This window comes from Thermobia domestica, chromosome 11, assembly GCF_964235325.1.
Source record: "Thermobia domestica chromosome 11, izTheDome1.hap1.1, whole genome shotgun sequence".
NCBI classification, from domain to species: Eukaryota; Metazoa; Arthropoda; class Insecta; order Zygentoma; family Lepismatidae; genus Thermobia; species Thermobia domestica.
The window spans coordinates 111,722,512-111,742,775 of NC_137464.1; the positions used below are offsets into that span (position 1 = coordinate 111,722,512).

Consider the following 20,264-nt stretch of genomic DNA (forward strand, 5'->3'; position numbering starts at 1 on the left):
AAAATCTACACGTTGACAGAAACCTATTTGATAAGAAGAAACCAACGAAACGTTCGTCCTGCCGTTACAACGTGTGCAAAAAATTCTAGAGTCCATGTCTTCATTTTTTAGACATATTAATTCTGAGGGTTAACAACTAAGAAACACAAATAAAATACACATATAATGTGTGATACACAAAAATGTAGAAAAGTGTACGATTGTAACGTGACTCAGACCCGTGATCTTCGACGTACTGTGTCGATGCGTTAACCACTACGCTACCCAGTTCGCTCCCTGAACAGCTACACATTCCCTCATTCTTGAAATCAGTATTCATTCGCTCAGTGCACATGGTTTGTACAATTCCTCTTGTGCTTATCCACTGTCCACAGTCAGAACACCTCTGATGGTTGGTTGTATTTTACATTACATTGATAAACGGAAGAAACAACCGAATTTAATACATCCAATTCCTCTATAGTTGCGGTTAGGAAATCTTACTTCACAATTCTGAGTGTAGAGGAAACCCTTCATTTAAAAAAAAATAAATAAATAAATAAAAAATAAAAATAAATAAAAAATTAAAAAAAAGTTATCTTCGTTTCTTATTTAAAATGTCAACTTAGCAGTATTTTGCACTAATTAGATACATTATATGAAGAACACATCTTTACTAGAAACGTACCGTACACTGACCTTATAATTTATGTTTCTTTGTAGAAGCTGTATTTTTTAAATGTAATTGTGTATTTAAGGTGCTTTATGCATTCTTTTTCATGGAGTTGATGCGAGGATTTTGTTGGAGAAATTTTTTTTTATATATATTTATATTGCAATGGATACTTTCTCACTAAATTACAGCAATTATTTGCTTTTCTGTTATAAGTACGCATACTTATATTTAAGATAGACCACTGTTTTGTTTAAAATACACTCACTTGAAATTATGTCAATTTTGATTATTGTTTACTATCTTCCATTGCTTTTCAATATTGTTAGCTTGGTGCATATATCCTTAAAATATGACTTAATACAATATATGTACGTGAAGCAATGTCATATTAGAGATTCCAGAGAAACTAATGCAGCCATTTGAGGTTTATCTAAACATTTACAAACTCATAACATAAACGAAGCGCGTACTTAAATTATATTTAAGCAAAAAATCTAGGATTAAATTAATAGAAAAGCCATTTAGTTTATATAAATAGTCAAATCTATAAAAAAAAAAAAAAATCCACCATAACATTTTGTTGTTTTTATTGATGTTTAATGTCCCTTTTCAGAATGGAGGCTATATGAGACGTGACCCTACAGTTTATGATGGGACCTGGACCACTGTAATGCGTTCAAATTTTCATGACATTTTATTTCTGCATCAGCTGATTCATTGACCTACAATTGACAACATTAAAAAATAATTGAAGATGATAATAATGGCCACAATTATAAATAAACGTATTTAAAATAAAATGTGATCTGCTTAAATACTTAAACAGAAAAGTAAGTGATCATTACAGAGAAAACTATATTGCTCATTGCATTAAGACAACTAAGTAACCTTGTGTACGGGAGAATATAATTTAACAATTTATACACAAGTGAAATTTTATGTATTGTGTATCAGGACCGAGTGATTTAGTGACAAAGAATCTTTTAGTAGTATGAGTAAGAAGAGTCGATTATAAATAAAAATTAATTGCAAAATTGATTCTTCTTCCTGCTTCTTATTTCACTAATTATTTGGCCATTCATAAACTTCATAAAGTAACTTACATTCCATTTACTTTTGCAGATGTTTTTGGACTTATCTTTATCCTGGAGAATGTAATTTGTGTCTGTTATCACAAACAAGAGTATGGAAAAGGAGAGGCAGAGGTAAGAAATATACCAACTTCACTGTTGAGATTTTTTTTTTTTTAAACAAAACGATAGAAAAGTAAAAGTGTTTGAGACGTACTGTATATTGTTGAGCAGTTAATCGGTGAAACGTATGAGGTTGTAATCGATTTCTGGCAATTGGAATATCCTAGCGATTTTTAAATATTTCATAAATGCAATTTCGTATGTACTACAAAATTACCCGGAGAAGTTTTAATATTGATCATTCGAATATTTTTTTACGAATATATGCAAAAGTGGGTGGAGAAGTGATAGACACTCTTGATGAAGCATAGTAACAAATTAGGTTCACATATAAAGGGTCATAAAGGTGTTTATTATTTCGGACTGGATGATAAAAAAAAATCTATGGCTTTCTTCATTCGTATTATGTTACTAGTAAATAAATCAAATGTATGTAAATCAAATTACAGTAAGAATAACGGTTTAGTTGCTAATGTTATAAAGATATAGTTTGAATAAGGGCGTCTATCGGTCTTAAAAGAAAAAGTCCAGAAATTACAGAAAGGTCGCGAGAATCAAGAGAAATTCACTTGCGCTCTTGAGATCACGAATTTTTCATTCGTAGAATACAAATCGAGTGAGTTTACAGTCGAGCACATGCCCAATGAAAATCAGTTATATCAGTAAAATACGACTTAAATCTATGATAAACGTCAGTAGATAACCAATCAAATAGAAGGTGACCAAAAAAAGTTCTTGCCATTTTAGAGCAGTGATAAATAAAGAGCACTACAGTGGATTGTACGTACCTTTAGGTTTCGAAGTAATCTCCATCAGCATACAACATGCTTTGCCAACGTTCCTCCATCTGCACAATATCTTAGTGATAAAACTCACTCGAGTGCTCGTGCATGCAAAGAAGTTCGTGAGTGCATTCCGTAGATCTCCTTCATTTGCGAAGGATCTCTCACGAGAGTGTCGTCGAGGAAATGAAACAAGTGTTAATCTGTTGAGGCAAGGCCCAGTGAATATGGTACATGGCACAATGTCCCCCAACCAAGTTGCTGAAGGGTTTTCTGCGTCCTCTTTTCAACATGCGGCTTGGCATGGTCGTGCAGGAACACACAGGTACGTCCTTCTGCAATACATGGTGCACCCTTCTGAACTGCTGAAAGTAGAGGTCAGCATTGGTGGTCTGACCAGATGGAAGGAGCTCATAATGCACCACTTATCGCCATTTCCACCATATAGAGAGCAGAACCTTTCGTGGCTGTAGAGGTGGTCTTGTGTGAGGAACAGAGTTACGTGGCGATAACCAATATCTGGTACGCTTGGGAGTGCCATAGAGGACCCATTTTTCGACGCCAGTGAGCAAGCAATAAAAAGTGGGTGTGTTCAGGTGCCGAGTAAGCAAGGACAAACAGGCTGTCACTCGTTCGTTATTGACTGCCGAGAATATGTGGGGTACTTACTTGCTTAACTTGTATGACATCCCTATCCCATGCAGGTGCAGTCTGTTTCAGCTCGGAAACATGGAATTTCTCTGCAAGTTCATCACACGTTAAACCACTGTCCTCCTCCTCGATGGCAGCTTTCAGGGCCTGATCATCTAACACATGTAGTTGTTAACTGCGAGGTTCATCCGAAAGGCTTACATCTCACATCTGAATCTCCTGAACAAAATTTCTGGGACCAATACCTGGTGGTTCGTTCGTTCACGGCATTCTCCCTTAATGCCTGGAATATGAGGTGAGTTAATGCGGCAGCTGACGGGTCCACTTTAGAAAATCATACAAAAAACACACGTGAACAAGCTGCTTCGATACTTCCATTTCTTTTCGACACTGGACGAGCTATGAATACTGTATGTGCACAGCGTATCTGTATTACTGAAGGTCGATGGTCAGACTAACTCCTGATCGCTCAGACTAACTCCCGATCGCTTGGCAGGCGCGTGCTCATTTCGTTTCCTTTCTGTGAGCGCATGATTAGTGGGACGTCAAAAACGGCAGTAAGTTTTTTTTTTTTTTTTTTTTTTTTTGTAATTAATTCGAATACAATGTGATTAAACAATGGTATTTCTATTTACAAAGGAGGTTATCATTGTAGCATATACGTTTTATGTTGAACATTTGAAGCCGAGCAATGTCGATTTGAAGTATCAACTAGCCAAAATAGTTGGAGCTCTTAGTGTGCCAGCTTGTTTACATCCCTAGTGACTCCGCGTAGAAGGTAGCACAGATCGCTTGAGTACTTGACGTGAAAAAGTTATACCTTAGTGAATCAGTTCATTCTGTTAGCTACGCACATAATTTATGCAGTTGTCAGGTAACCACATAACATGAATCTGGAAAAATTACAAAAAGTGGATAAAAAGTAATGGCAACATTGTTATAAGTCATATCTGGCTTTATACGCAGAAAAACACCTGTTAGATTCCTTCGTTGTACTCGCCTACCATCTCTTATCATCTTCCGCCACAGTGTGGAAGGCTTCTGTCATCGTCAGCGCATCAATCTTTGTCAGTTTCATAATCCTTCCCTCTAAGTGGTTTCTTCAATTTTGATCAACTCATATTGCTATTCTTTCCGAAATATATTGTTATGGCGCTTCTACTTTCCTCCTGTATTTTACAACACTGCTGATTTTGACTGAATAACACACTGCCGTTACCACTCGCCACACTTTCCTTATCAGCTATGGAAATCTTTTAATGTTGAGACACTGTCTTCTGATGTGAGAACAGTGTCGTCAACACTTTTTATCCAACGTATATATTATTCGAGCATACTTGCTTGATGAACAAAAGTAGAGCACAAAGGTGGCTATAGTAGCCCGAAACATATAAAGGACTTTTCAAGTGAATGCAATAAGTACAAGAACAGCTCAGAAGAGTTCAGAAAATTTTCATCGGGACGGGAATCCTTGGAAGATAAATTTAAAACAGAATGACTATTAACAATTAACAGTGATGTCTTAGAAGCAGCGATTGAAGCTGATGCAAGTCATTGTTGCCAGGAACTTGCAAGAAGCTGTAAGATAACTGCTGAAGCTATCTAGTTGCACTTACATCGAATTGGTAAGTGTGGAAGCCGTCCACTTCAACAAATCCATCATGGACAAAATGTTCCTCTTTATTATCCCGTTGCAGTAGAGTTTTATTTCTTTCTTTTTGTAACGATGAGAAATGTGTGTTGCGCTCTAATTCGAAGAGGTAGTATCAGTGGTTGACGTCAAGGAAACCAGCACTATTCACTGTGTTGAGTGGGCAGGTGCCGAAACTGTCCACTATGAACTGCTAACCTATCAATAATTGATTAACGCGGATGAACGCTGTTCCCAGCTATAACGGTTGAGGATATACATCAACAAAGGCAACTTCCACTGGTAAAAAGAAGAGGTATTCTTCGTCTGTAGATCAGTGCTCGCCCTCATACGGCGCGGATGTCTCTGGGAAAGATTGATAATATTGGTAACTTTTAACCCATCCTCCTAATTTTCATATCTCTAGACAGCAATATGTGAGGCAAAGGATTCAGAAACTGGGGTGATCTCGTGAACAGATTTGTACCTTCTTACTCTCCAAATACTCTTCATTCTATCGGAGGAGTATTAAGATAATTGGCAGAAGGTTGTAGACTTCGGGATTGCAATTGCTTCCAATGAATAAATCTGCTGTTGTCACCAAAGTAAACGTGTTTATGTCTCTCTTTCAAACAGGTCTTTTTTTTGGGGGGGGGGGGGTGGGAGGGATGATACTACGAACCATTTTCTCTTTCCACTTTACTGGTTGATGCTTTATATATATAGTTATTGTTGCATCAGCAATATAGCAGTTGTACTACTTTTCATTTCAGACAAGCTGAGAGGGAAACAAAACAAAGTTCCCTTCTCCCCATTTCTTTACAGAAGGGGAATTAAGTTGCTAAATTGGACAAAGAGGGCGCTTCTTTACAGATACAATATCGTGTACAATCTAAATTTTTACCCCAATTCGCATGTACCCGATGCTGGTGAAGGCATTACTTTTCCTTTTTAACCGGTATCACTTCTCTACCAGCAGCTACTCTTTCTAATTTTTGTCTTTAAAAGGTGTAATGATCATTATTTATGTCTAACGGTTAGACTTTAGTCGTATTTCTTAAATAAAATTTCTAGAAATAACAGCTCATTCGTTATAAAGTTAATTTGCGTGATTTTTTTTATTTAAGAGTCGAGAGAGGTTGTGAATCAAACAAATTCTGTTGCAATTTTAGTTTTATTTTTCACTTCTTTTAATGTATGAACGAACATCGGTTTACCAAAGGACCAGACGAGGCAAGTCTTTGGTTTTCTTATCGCTACAAGTTTCACCCTTACTATGTAAGCGCTCTGATACTTTTCCAGTGCTGATTGTATTTGATCTTGAATTGCCTATTAATATGAAATTATTGTATGAATACAGTAAACACCCACTCAATTTCTGACTCTGTCTGTCATCTAACTTACAATTGCAATATCATTTCACAAACCCGACTATACCAAGAAAATGAAACTGCTTATTTAAATTTATTATTTACTAGAAGATGTGTTATTTATCTCACTAATACAGATAAATAAAGTGATGTAGAACTATTATGAAAGTTATAATTAAATCTTCAGATTTATTTAGGTACATTTTGCCTCCGCATGCAGAGGTTGATGCTTGAAAGAGAACCACCAAAATTCACGTTTATCAGATCACGTAGCGTGAGCGTGGTGAGGAGAAACTTGTTTTCATCTATCAGTTTATCTAGATTAATCATAAACAACTGTTTGCAGACAAGGGAGACATGATGAATAAAGATGGTTCTTTTCAAAAATTGGTTATAGTTTTTATAGAAATGGCTGAATACCAATGAGATATTTTGTGTTATTCTTTATTACTTTATACCTTAAAATATATTGTTTCTTTCTTTTATGAGTTTTCTCTCATTCTATTCCATCCAATTTTTGTTGAACTTCCCCTAAAATTTCCCAGTACATTCGGTAAAAAACTTTCTCTAAATAAGGAAATAATACACGCATACTTTATTTTTTAACTTTGTCCTAATTACTGAAAATAAGCTAGTGCCATTCCTCCTCTCAATTCAAACTATTTCTTCCCAGCTTTCTCTTTTGCTCAACTATACTTATTCAATATTCAAAGTTAATTTTTTTGTTGTGTGGAAATATGGAACTAACAGTTACACGTTCTTGCATTTGGTTTTGGAACCAATACTTACCAAATTGTTTTGCCACTCTCCCTTTCCGTATATTGGTTTACTAATTTGACTTTTTTTGTCTTTCATATCCACGTATTAGTAATAAATAGAACCGATATATTACTTGCCTTCCCGTTCTTCATTTCACTGAAAGCCAGTGTTGACTGGTTTAAACCTTGTTTTAAGTGTAAGTGTTCGTAAAATCTTGATGAACACACATTTATGGGTTATCACGTTTCACTCCCGTATATTATTCGTATTATATTCAGACCTAAATTTCCCATTCATTACTCAAAGAGATTATACTACAAAAGCAACTTTTGATTTTTTTTAATGAGTTTATGAATGTTTTTCTGTGATTTTTTTGTATTTTGTTATTATTGTTATACAATTGTAATCAAAGAAAAATTCTAAATATTGTTTCGTTTTAACAATGTTTACTATTAATAAAATATATCGAAATACCGTACTTTTTTGGGGGGAGGGGTCATACAAACCCCACGAGAGGCATTTATTGAAATCAGAAGTATCTTTGGTATCTATGTATAAATAGGTCAGAGCCAAAGTGGACTCAAATCTTTATTCACTTTTCTTACTGATACGCAAGTTAAGTTGTTGTATTTCTTTTACTTGGACTAGTAAAAGTCGTCGTGAACAAACTTGGACCAATACAGTATTTTGAAATTATCCACATAAAATTCTTTATAATGGCTTCAATTGTGCAACTGTTTATCTTTTTGTCCTTCTAAAACGACTCTTGACAATTATATTAACAAGTATGTAAAGATCTGTACAACGTATTTTTATCATGTGTCCGTGAGTGAGTCGGCAGACGTATCGCATTTGTGGCCAATTAGTCCCGGTTTCGAGTTCAAATGAAGGACAATTTCTCTCGGATGTAAGCCGAGAAGCGGTTTGGATTCCGCTTTAAGCTTATGTGACCCCTTCCAACATAACCCGGTTGTTGCATAATAACACCAAGGCGAAACAAACATATATCTGTCCATATGTGATATAAATACATAGAGCAAATTATTTATTAAAAAAAAAAAAAAAATGGTTTCAACAAGAAAACGGGTTTTTGGTTTTTTCAATTTTTTTCATTTTTTTTTTTTTTTTTTTTTTGCCAACCATGCTGAAAGCTCGTTCAGATTAACTCCTCAATATCTCCCATTTTATTTGTTATTGTCATTTACTCTGTTCTCTTTTTAATGGACTTTTTCTTCGTTGACTCATATGCATGTATAGCTTCCGAATGTGTCTGGAGTCCAAAGTAAACGGTATAGGATGTAGGAATAACCTAAGAAAGGACCGAATGTCCTTTATAAAATGAAATAACATGGTGAAAGAATAGATATAGGAAGTTTTCTTTGTGAAAAGAAGTTAGTGTAAAAAGTGCTTGTTTACAGTGAAACTGTAAAAACAGAGAAAGAATGGAAGGAAGGAATAGAGAAAGAAAAACAGAATAAAAAAGAGAAAGTATACTTCCTATATAAGTTCATGGAAATCTTCAAATGGAAAGTTGTATCGTGTGTAAGAAGACTAGCAATTCATAGTAGAGTATAAGGAGTAGAACGGAGCTAACGGTGACATGCAATTTTATTGTATGGTACCTAAGTTTAGTAGTAATATCAGAACAGAATCTAAATTTTAGTAGCAGTAATATTAAAATGATTTTTCCAGCAGTATTCATTCCTAAATTCTTCATTCGCACGCTAATGTTCTGTTCATTGTTTGCTTTCTTTTCGGAACTTTCTTTCTATCTCCACCAGGGTTGGCTGGTTTAAACCAAAAAACGAAAAATGTTCGTCAAAGTGTAAGTTTTCGTAAAATCGTAATGAACAAACATTTGTGGGTTATCACGTTTCACTCCCGTATATTATTCGTATTATATTCAGACCTAAATTCCTCACTCATTACTCAAAAAGATTACACTACAAAAGCAACTTTTTTAAATATAAGTTTATGAATGTTTCTTTTGTGAGTTTTTAGTTTGTTATTGTTGTTATGCAATAGCAATCAAAGGAAAATTCTAATTATTGTTTCGTTTTAATAATGTTTATTGTTGGTAAAATACATCAGAATGCCGTTCTTTTTTTGGGGGGGGGGGGTCATACAAACCCCACGAGAGGCATTTATTGAAATCAGAAGTATCTTTGGTATCTATTTATGTATAAATAGGTCAGAGCCAAAGTGGGTTCAATTAATTCGTACCTTTATTCACTTTTCTTACTGATATGCAAATTAAGTCGTTGTATTTCTTTAACTTGGACTAAATTAAAGCCTGTGACAAACATCTTGGCATTTCAGTTAAACGAATAAGACGCAAGCTCTGACGCGATGTTGCCGAGTGCTAAGGGATGTGGCTATGGCTAAGCAAACGAACTACAGCGCGATCAGGTGCCAGAGGATAGACGTGGATGTGTACAAAATAAACGTGGCAATACCGCTGGACTCTTTTGTTAGCAGCATTTAAAGGGAACTTGGAGCGCCGCCTTCAAATGCCAAGATGTTTGTCACGCCGTTTAGTTCTTCTGTACACTGCAGTATTTTGAAATTGTCAATATGTAATTCTGTATAATGGTTTCACTTGTGCAACCGTTTATCTTTTTGTCCTTCTTAAATGATTCTTAACAATTATATTAACAAGTAGTCCTATGTAAAGATCAGTACAACTTTTTATCAAGCAACAAGATCAGTACGTATTTTTATCAGGAGTCCTTTCTGAGTGCGTCGGCAGACGTATCGTATTTGTGGGCAATTAGTCCCGGTTTCGAGTTCAAGTGGAGGACAATTTCTCTCGGATGTAAGCCGAGAAGCGGTTTGGATTCCGCTTTAAGCTTATGTGACCCCTTCCAGCATAACCTGGTTGTTGTATAATAACACCAAGGCGAAACAAACTTATTTCTGTCCATATGTGATATAAATAATAGAGCAAATTATTTAAACCAATAAAACCTGGTTTAAACAAAAAAAAAAAAAAAAAAAAAAAAAAAAACCGGGTTTAAACAAAAAGAAAAAACGTTTCTTTTTTGTTTTTTCAATAAAAACTATGGTTTTTGCCAACCCTGGTCTCCACTGATTTCATTCCTGATTTATTTCTCTTTCTCTACTCCTAATCCTTTTGTATCTCACGTATGCGTGAAGTACTCTAAATCATTTTGGTATAGGTCTTTTTCCTTCTTTCATTCAACTTTGTTTCCACATTTTCCTTTCCCTTATATTGCTCAGTATTATTTATTTATTTATTTATTTATTTATTTTTTAATTTTTTTTTTACTGTAACTCATTTTTACTCTAGCCTTCTGTCTTTACGATACCATATAGTTTTTTTTTTCTTCAGTTTGCTGCATTCAAAGCTTGAAATGCTTCTTTTAATCATTACTTGCTTCTCAACTTAGATATTTTTGTAGTTCACCAAAGAGTTATTTATTTATTCTCATTGTTTCAACCATTCAGTATTCAATATCTTATATCGTGTTTTTTCTCCTGGCTACATTTCTCAGTACGACAATGACTTTGACTAGCACAGAATTGTGTTCTATGAAGATATAATGGTGTAGTCTATTTCATCTTTTCATTCAAACGAGATTTTAAAATAATCTATTGTGCTGTTATCTTAAGCGAGTTCTGTTGGAAAAAGTGAATTAGTTTCTGTCTTGTCTTGTCTTCCGCAAATCATATTTACCATCCTGTCCTTTCTCACTAGAGCATTCAAAACATCCTTAGCAACTACGCTACGCCCCTTTCTTATATTTATACTCTATTTCTTTTGTCACATATATTTTTTTCCAGTTCTTTCGTGTGCGTAGTGTTTGTATCAAACGAGATTTTTTTTCATGGTTCACACTAACCTTAAAAGTCAAATAAGGTCAGGTGAAGTCAGGGAAATGCCTTAGAATATATTGAAAATCAGGGAAATGTGCTATATTTCATTGAAGAGCGAAGGAATCTTTTTAACTGTCCACAGAAAATATAAAGAGTATCTAAAAGAATTAAAATATTCAAAAATAAGATTACAAGAAAAATGCTTAAAGAATATCTTTAGAAATGAAGAAGTTTGAGAACACCGAAATATATATTAAAACTTCAAGCTTTGAAAGAACAGCAATAAATTAAATCAAAAATTCAAATGCTACAAAATAAACTAGGTTTGTTGGTTGTAGTAATCTAAGAGATAGATTAAATTGATATATATTTACTGGTTTACACGTTTAAAGCCCATATATTAAAGATCTCATTAGTGTATAAATATTGTTTGATACTAGTGTTCTTTTGTATTCCAAATACAGAAAGTTTGATTCAAAATTAGTATTTACACTAAGAAAGTAATTTTGTACTGTTTTTAATAAGTTAAAAGGAGAGCGTTGGACGACTGGGATATTTTTCTAACCTTAACCATAAATGAAATGTTTGCGGTGTTGCGAGTCAGGGAAAATTTACTTTCTCACTCGTGGTAAGTCAGGGAAATCAATATCAAAGTTTTAGTGAGAACTGTGTTCACATTTTCCATCTGCTCCATCATTAATACCCTTCGTCTGTAAATTTCACTGTCCCCTTGTACTCTTTTAGTCAATTTCTTGGATCTCTCTTACACCATTTCGTCCGATTTGTTCTTGAATGGATCAAAACACACTATAGTTTAAGCTTTATACTTTCCCATCTGATTCTATATATTCATGTCAAATATAAATTATTTGCTTCATTTCTGCTTTAAGACTATTTTTTCTTATAACATGGTTTACATTCTGTGGCCCTATTCTCAATCTTGTACTTTTATCCTAATAATTAATGAAACATAATAAAGAAATCGAAAAATTGTGAATTTGTATTAATACATTTGATTGAATTTAGCTTTCCATAGATTCCTATTTCATTTTGTGGGTATAATTTAGCATTTACGAGCAATTATAAGAGAAGGTATTAAGAACAGGTCCGCATAATATGAGTAAAATTATTTTATTTCGTTTTCTTTCCAGGATAAAGTCTGACCTTCGCAATGGTGAACAAAAGTCTCAGGAACATAAGGTAAATGGAACATCTTCCGCGGTTCCGTCCAAACGGAAGAAGCACCGAGAAGGGAAGAGGTGTTCATATCTACAGGACTGGTTAGAAAAATCATACATGTTTCAGCAAGCCGATGATGCTTCTCCAGGTTTTGATCTTGAAACTGCATCAGGAGATACTCAGGAGAAGATTCTTGGACAATCAAAACCTCACCAGTGGTGGCCACGACCATCTGGGTCCTTCGTTGGACAGAGACTGTTTAGTGCACTTTCCGAACCGTCTGGATTACAGAAACACGTTCCTGTATGTGGATACAGCTCGTATCAACCGTCCAGTTCTCCAAATCAACCCCCTTACAATGATATTCCAATGACACATTCCTATTCTTGTAACCCTTATACTTACCCTGTGGAATCTGTTTCTCTTCCTTTTTATCCAATGTATCCTAACCCATCAATGATGGTACAGAACCCATACAAATCATTCCGAACGGGAAATGGTAGTTTACCTATAAATAAGGGTAAGGCGTGGAGGTCTCAGAAGGTATATCCGTTTGTCTTCCCACCATCATGTGAAAGCTCTCAAGTATCGTCTGCTACAAGAAATGTTATGAACTCCATCCAACATAGTGCCTTACAAAGTAACAAGGAACTTCAACATAAAGTGCCTCCGCTGAACGGCATTTCAGAAAAGCAATCTCAAAATAATTCAGCTTCTTCTGCTAGTGGTGCAGCAAACAGTCAAGATTTTACTAGTTTGCCACCAATCTTCATGCCAGCACCTGTTGCTCCAAAACCAGCTCAGCGTCGATTCAGTGACCCAGGTTTGGTTTCAGCGCATGCACCTGTGTCACTTGATTGGCCAAAATATGTTACAAATAAGACTGGATTTCATGGTATGCCATATGAAAGGAAAGTAAGTACAAAATCATCTCTCCCTGAAAATGTCTTAGATATGAGTGATCTAAGTGAAAGAGAAGGAGAGGACTCGAGTAGTGAAAGTTCCAGCACCACTGTTCATTTGGAGGAACAGAATCGTTTGGTCATGGGTTTGTTGGAAGAGATGAATCACTTAAAAGAAATGAACAGAAAACTTTTCCGAGAACTTCACGAAACGCGAACAGAGTTGGAAACACTGAGGCTTCAGACTGCAGGATGGAAACATTTAGGACCTGATTATGAACCTGGAATGCTCACAGGTAAATACCTATAGTTTCGTTATTAAAAACTTAGGATATGTTGGTGTTCTGGTGATCATTTCGAATACCAAGCTCAATGTGTTCTTTACTGTTTTCTTCTTAAAGGAGCAGTTCGACTTACAAATGCATTTTTTTACAATTTATTTCCATTTGTAGAGTTGAAAATTCTAAAAGGAATGACGTTTGTTTGATCGCGATACGTTCAGTCGTTAGCGAGTAACAGAGGAAGAAAGATTTTGTGATGACGTCATAGGTGGTCAAGGAGCGAGAGCAGGCTTACATACTACACAGTGCCAAGCATTTCGTTTGTGAGAGGTGCGGTGGCACGTTCTAAGTGCGGTTTCCTTTTCCAGAATTAATTGCAAAGACTTACAAATATCATCTGCATGTAGAAAATGATATCTGATGGTGGGCTGAACAAACGTTTTTATAATATTATAAAAGTATCCTATAAAGCATAAGTTCAGCGTTATATATATAATAAAAAAAATAAAAAAAAAACTAATATCATGTAAATAGGTGGCAGACCAGATTGCTGCAACACCTAAGTACCTTTTCTTTAATCATTCTTCCGATTCCCAAACATAAGTATGTTCATTTTCACGTTTTGTTGCAATTTTTAACGCTGACCCTATAATTTTGTGCTTCAAGGTATGTACAGGAGCGCAACATATAAGACAAAAATGAAATAACATCTGTAAAGTTTGCCAGAATACGAAAAACACTTCACCGGTTAAATTTCTTTTATTCGCATAGCTGTCCGCGGAACAACTCTCATCACCCGTTTCATCATCATTGTCACATGATACAGAGAAATTAAACGATGAATCAATGTCTTGAGGAACAGTCATCGTCACTGATTCATTCTACAAGCCGGTATATTTCACTCCCTAATTCACATTGTATAGCTTATTTCTAAAGCAGTATCTTCAGAATCATGAGTGACATCGTCTCTATTACCCTCTAATACCTCGTCTTGACTACAACCGTCAATTGCGTCTTGTATGATATTTGTACGTTGGAACTGGACATAGATCGGTGCTTGCTCAATGGCTCGGATTTTAAACCTTTCAATAATGTACTTGGAACAGCATTCTTTCTCAGTTTGCGTGTAAATAATTCTCCTGGCATTAGCCAGAAGTGGATCTAGACGGTAAAAACTCAGGGGGAAGGGGAGTCAGAACCCAGACTATGATAGGTATATCATGTTTACTAAAAACTTTCAGAAATATCTAAATAATAGCTTAAATCAATTTTGTCATTCAAAAACTGGGGGTCCTAGGCCCCCGGCCCAAGCCTTCTCGAAGGCAGGCTCTTCAAGATGCTTGGAACACGAGTACGATTTGGTACATTTTTTCCCCATTGATTTTCTTGAGCCATAATTTATATCGATTTGGTGATTTCTCACGACTTGGAAACGTAAAAAAAGATACTTTATGTTCTCAGCTTTAATTGCACAAGAATTACAACCGAAAACACAGCAGGTGTTAGGCATTTCTACTTCACTTCACAGACACAGCACGCGCTGTAGTAACACGGGGGGGGGGGGGGGACACATTCGGAGAGGCACATTATTTTTACACAGTACTATTATATTTATTATATTGTAGACGTATTGTTTTGGTCTCCTCCGGGGAAATCTCTCAGAGCTCCGGGAGAAAGTGCCACCCTAAAAACATGTCTGGAAGAAACACTGTTTCGCACAACAAACGTAATTACTGCTTTCTCTCTACTCTTTTTTATGCAAATGCTGTAGGAAAAACAACTAACAAAAACGTCCCTCAAGAATTCAACACAGAGCAAGACTGGTAACAAATAATAGCTATCTCTAAGCTATGCACAAATCCAAAACACAATCTATTAAATCCAATGCACTATTAAAGGTTTATCAGCTGCGTACAAGGGATTGGTTGCTGACTCATATTGAGTTTCTCGTGTATCCCACCCGTGACGTCAGCATTTACGATTCATCAAAAACAAATGCCTGTAGAAGCTGAATGAGACGGCCTATCAAGATATAAAAAATACGAGTCTCTTATTTTTTGTTACTCTTTCTATTGCACCAAACTTGTTTTTAACTCGAACTGCTCCTTTAATATAATATCTATGAAGGAAAACAGGATGGGTTGAGTTTCAAATTGGAAGTATACGAACAAACACGTAGAAACCTAAAGACTCAATATAAATGTTGAAGATTGATTAATTTTTCTTTACACTTAAAATTATTGAGAGAATTTTTTTTTTTTTTTAGTAGTGTTTCGAGGGAGAGAAAAAAATATAGAATCGAATAAGCACTCTCCTTGTCGCCGTTGAGTAGGCACATACAGGGGTTTGACAAAAAAATATAAAACGTTTGCAAAAGTGAAAATCATACCTAGTATGGTGTGGAGCCTCCTTTTGCGTCCAAAACAGCTCGGATCCGACGTGGAATGGACGTATACAGCTCCTGAATCGTGGTGTGTGGAATTTTGTATCATTGTTCCTCAAAAACATGCTCCAGTTCCTTAAGGGATGCTGGTGGAGGGTAATGAGACCGGACATGCCTTTCTAACTCAGACCACAATGGCTCAATGATGTTCAGATCTGGTGATTGTAGGACCCAGGGGAGATGTGATAGCTCCTGGTCATGCTCCTCAAACCATGATTTCACCGTTTTTGCTGCGGGACAGGGTGACAAATCATCTTGGTAGATTCATCTTAGCATTCATCATTCCATGCAGGGCTATGATGGGACCTGCAGAAAACCACGATATCATTGCCCATACTGTAACAGAACCACCCCCATGCTTTACAGTTGGGAGCAGACAGTCTGTATCATAGGCCTGCGACGGTGCTCTCCATGCGTAAACACGACCGGTTGTTGGAAGCAAGGTGAAGGTCGATTCATCGAACCACATTACGTGCTTCCACTGCTCATGAGTCCACACCTTGTGGTCCTTGCACCACTGGATACGCCTCTTCGCATTTACTGCTGTGACCAGGGGTTTGGCGATAGCGGCCCTGCCATGAATTTTCATTTTATGAAGTTCCCGTCGCACTGTTTTCGATGAAACCGAGTTCTGTAGGCCGGAATTGAGTTCAGACTTAATTTTCATTGCAGTGGTCTTCTTTTTAGCTGCTACAATCCGTTTTAATGCCCTCTGGTCCCTATCTGACAGGATTGTCTTTCGACCACTGTTGTGCTTTGCAGACGTCATTTGCCCATGAATTGTGTATGCTCTCGTGACATTGGACACAGTGCCTTTCGATAGCCCCACAGCATCATTGAACCAACAAGATCATTGAAAGTGGAGTTCCGCCGTATGGTGTCGCTACTCTCAATTGATAGTAAGCGACATATTATGTAACAGGTTTTGTACACGTTACCATTGTTTGCAATTTCATATTCGTGTTTAAATAACTGGGTGAATTGGGGAAAAACATTTAAGTATTAAATTAGTTCTAAACAAATTTCATTCAGAAGGTCCTATCATAATTATTTTAAAATTGAGTACATGTTTAAATTGCAGAATTTGTAGCTTTGCATTCGTTGAAGAATTTGGTTCTTAAGACAAGCAATATTCACTGATGCGAGCCGCCGAAACCAGTGATAGGAGGATTTTCCCACTTTGTATAGGTAGTTACTGATGTCAGTTAGGGCACCACAATGTGCTCACTCAGTTAAGTGTAGTGGGAAAGACATCACAATGTTTTGAACTCCAAAATTTTGCACGTATAAATAATATGTAGCAATTGTGAAATTAAATGTGCTAAAGATAATCGTAAAATTCTAGCAACATGTTTCTGATTTTCGCAAAATAGAAAAGATCGTAGTATCTGTTTAATTCTTGTTTTAAAACTACATGCAGAAATAAAATATTAAGAAAAGGCAATTATAATAATAATAGTAATAAAATAATTGATACATGTATTAAAGTAAATTACAACGTACGAAACCAGGCAGTCGACAAAATTCCATCATTCTTTCCGCTCTTCCGGCGGCGTTGTCGGATCTCACTCTTGTTTAATGTTAACCACCAGTTAAAATGACAAAGACGTCAGTTTCATGTTTATCGCTACGCGAATCAAGGCAGTTGTATTATATAATAGAAAAGACAATACTAATACAAAAGTACATTTTGATATAATTTTACATTTTGTTGTATTTCGGGTAGCATTTTTTCTCCATACATTCCGTCGTGTCCAGTTACGCGATTTTTATCATTATAGAACATAATTTAATTTGTACCATTACGTATTAAGCAAGAAAATAGTTGAAATGTAATTTCAGCTACATTAGTCCCAAAGCTTGATTTTATATTTGAAATGAATGATTCTTTAATAATTTCACAAATGGGAGAAAAATAAAGAAAAAAACAAGATAATTGCTCTTCCTAGTGGTAGGAGTATTACTACTAAAGACATATAATATATCGAAAACTGGTGAGGGGTACCCGGAATATCCTTCCAGAGAGGTAAAAACTCCGAGTACTGATTTGGAGTCCTTTTCACCATATGTTATTATTCATTACGGAGAACACATGCTATACTATGAGGGCAAAGGCTTCCCTCAATACACTGACTACAATACCGTGGGCAGACGGTAGGTTAATGCTAAAGCGCTGCTGCTGTCTGCTGGTGATTCAGTCTTAGATCATGTGAGTTTACGGCCGCAAACATCGTGTCCAGTGGCGTAAATAGGGGATAGGGGTCTCGATCCCATTCCCCAAGCTTAAGACATAATCTTGTGAATTTGGTGATTATTAAACTAAATTTTGGTAGATGTAAGGTTGGTTTCCTCTTCAGGCCCCTTCCTCAAACAGGATTACCACTAGGCTACTGATCAGGCTTTCTTCCAGAAAATTTTATCCGAGGGAGCAAAATCAAAATGTAAGGGGGCTGTAGATGAACACTTTGATATATTGGCAATTGCAACCATCCGTGTGGGTGGTTGATCTGCTCTGGGGGTGAAAGTGAGGGGGCAAAGTTCTCCTGAAAGTGTGCGTAAAAAAACATTGCTACTGATGGTAGCCGTGGCTTTTCTTGGGATTCTCGTTTCCATCCACTTCCTTCACTCCACCAATTCCTTCATCATCACTGGCTTAGTTATTTGAACTTAGTATAAACCTAAAATTTATATAAGAAAAATGCTTATTATATAACAAGTGAGAAAGGAGATTTGATATATAGTCTAAACCTGCACTTACGTTAAAATGATTCTAATGGTTCCACTCCTAAATCATCGTATTCTTCATATTCCTCACTATCAAGATTAATAATTAACGAGCCATTCACTTCTTCCATTAGACCATATTGCTCTCTGTTCCACATATTGCTCTCTATTTTCTGGATATGACTTACATAAGTCTTCCAGTCTTCCTGAATCACTAATTCAATATCTTCCTTCTTAACAAACACACATATCTTTGAGATTAAACGTTTCATTTTTAACTCTCAGTATGATTTTTTTTACTTTACTCCAAATCAGTACGATTGGGTTTACTTCACAATGGTATGGAGGCAGTCACATTTCATGACCGACAGATTTAGAAAGTTCATCTAATTTATAAATATTTTCATCCAGCATTGAATTTCGTTCTTGCTGCTGCTCTTCGTGGGAAGTTTTTCACTTCTTTCACTGTGGTAGCTCGCGTTATCGAATACAATCAGTGAATGTGGCTGGATGCTGGGAAGCAGTCTTTCAGTAAGCTCTATACTCTAGTATCCATTTCTTCGTGATGATCTATATTTCTTTAGCCGTAAAAAAATCAGTCTAGCATTGAGAACGAAACCGTTTTCGGAACCAACATACCTGGGGCTTTTACACCTGTAGAAAGTTCTTCTTGTTTACTTTGATAAGCTGATTTTATGCGAGTGTCAGTCCGTGCCTTAGATTTTGTGTCCTTTGTTGACCCAGGTTTCATCAGTGTACACGACTGATCTTCCTTGTTCTTTAGCTTTTCTGATAAGATGCAAGTATTTATGCCTTCTTGCAGTGATGTCTTCTCTATCAATAAGTAGAGAACTTCTTTGCAGTCTCATATAAGCGAACTCCCTATTTATTTATTTTTTTATTTTATTTATTTATTTATTTTTTTTCATAATACAGCATGAAGGCAACTTGACCCTGAGGCAGTTCGTGATCATCCTTTAGAACACATAAAATTCTATCGATAGTTGGAAGTTCATTCATCTTGAAGAAAGCATGGACATGTCTTTGAACCGTAGCGCGACAAAAATCGTTATGAATGTCCATCCTTGACATGACATTAGGTCTTGTTTCTCAGGGAATTTTAAAATTTCCGCTGAATCTGATGTACTGTCTTTTTATTTGTCGTATAGCTGAAACGTGAACGAGTGTTGCATCAGTTGTCAACTGAAGTGTTTCACTAATCGAGATCAATTTTGGTCCATTACAGGATCAAAAATATGAATATACATTTAAAACAATTTATCGTTCTCCACTACGTAATATGCCATTTTTATTCATGACACTATGATCTCCGTTGAAAACGCGCTTATAAAGCACTCGCCATAGCGTTAATATAATGTAGTATGCAGATATACCTAGCTATATGCAAAATACTTAAAGAGTTTCTGATAGTTATTTACAAAAGCACTAGAATCACTTCGAAATTATATATATATATATATATATATATATATATATATATATATATATATATATATATATATATATATATATACACTTAGATTTAATACATACCATCACTTACAAATAAATATATACACTAGCATCACATATAAAGAGTTCACACATTCAAAACGAAATGAAATCAATAAATATGCAAACACAACAATTAACAGTGTTCGCAGAGACGATCTCCAATCAGCCAAACACTGTATTTACGAATATTGACCAACTGTATTGTCTTTCATTTAATAGAAAGTTGACAACATAGGGATCCTCTGCTTATAACTAGGTGGGCTCTGTAGAAGTTTCCGACCTTTGCAGGAAAATATTTTAAATGATAGCATTAAAATAATAATGTTAAGTTAAAAATCTAAGC

The 20,264-nt window shown here is 35.7% G+C and overlaps 1 protein-coding gene across 3 annotated transcripts in view; it reads left to right on the plus strand.

Annotated features, from left to right (window-relative positions):
• LOC145664359 (uncharacterized) overlaps positions 1 to 20,264 on the plus strand; it is a 302,947-nt gene that overhangs the window by 25,092 nt on the left and 257,591 nt on the right. For all 3 annotated transcript variants that reach the window (XM_081730996.1, XM_081730993.1, XM_081730995.1), the window contains exons 2-3: positions 1,778 to 1,860; positions 12,029 to 13,254. In XM_081730996.1, coding sequence (XP_081587122.1) covers positions 1,841 to 1,860; positions 12,029 to 13,254 — 1,246 coding nt within the window. In that variant the 5' untranslated portion in view covers positions 1,778 to 1,840. The remainder of the gene's footprint in view (positions 1 to 1,777; positions 1,861 to 12,028; positions 13,255 to 20,264) is intronic.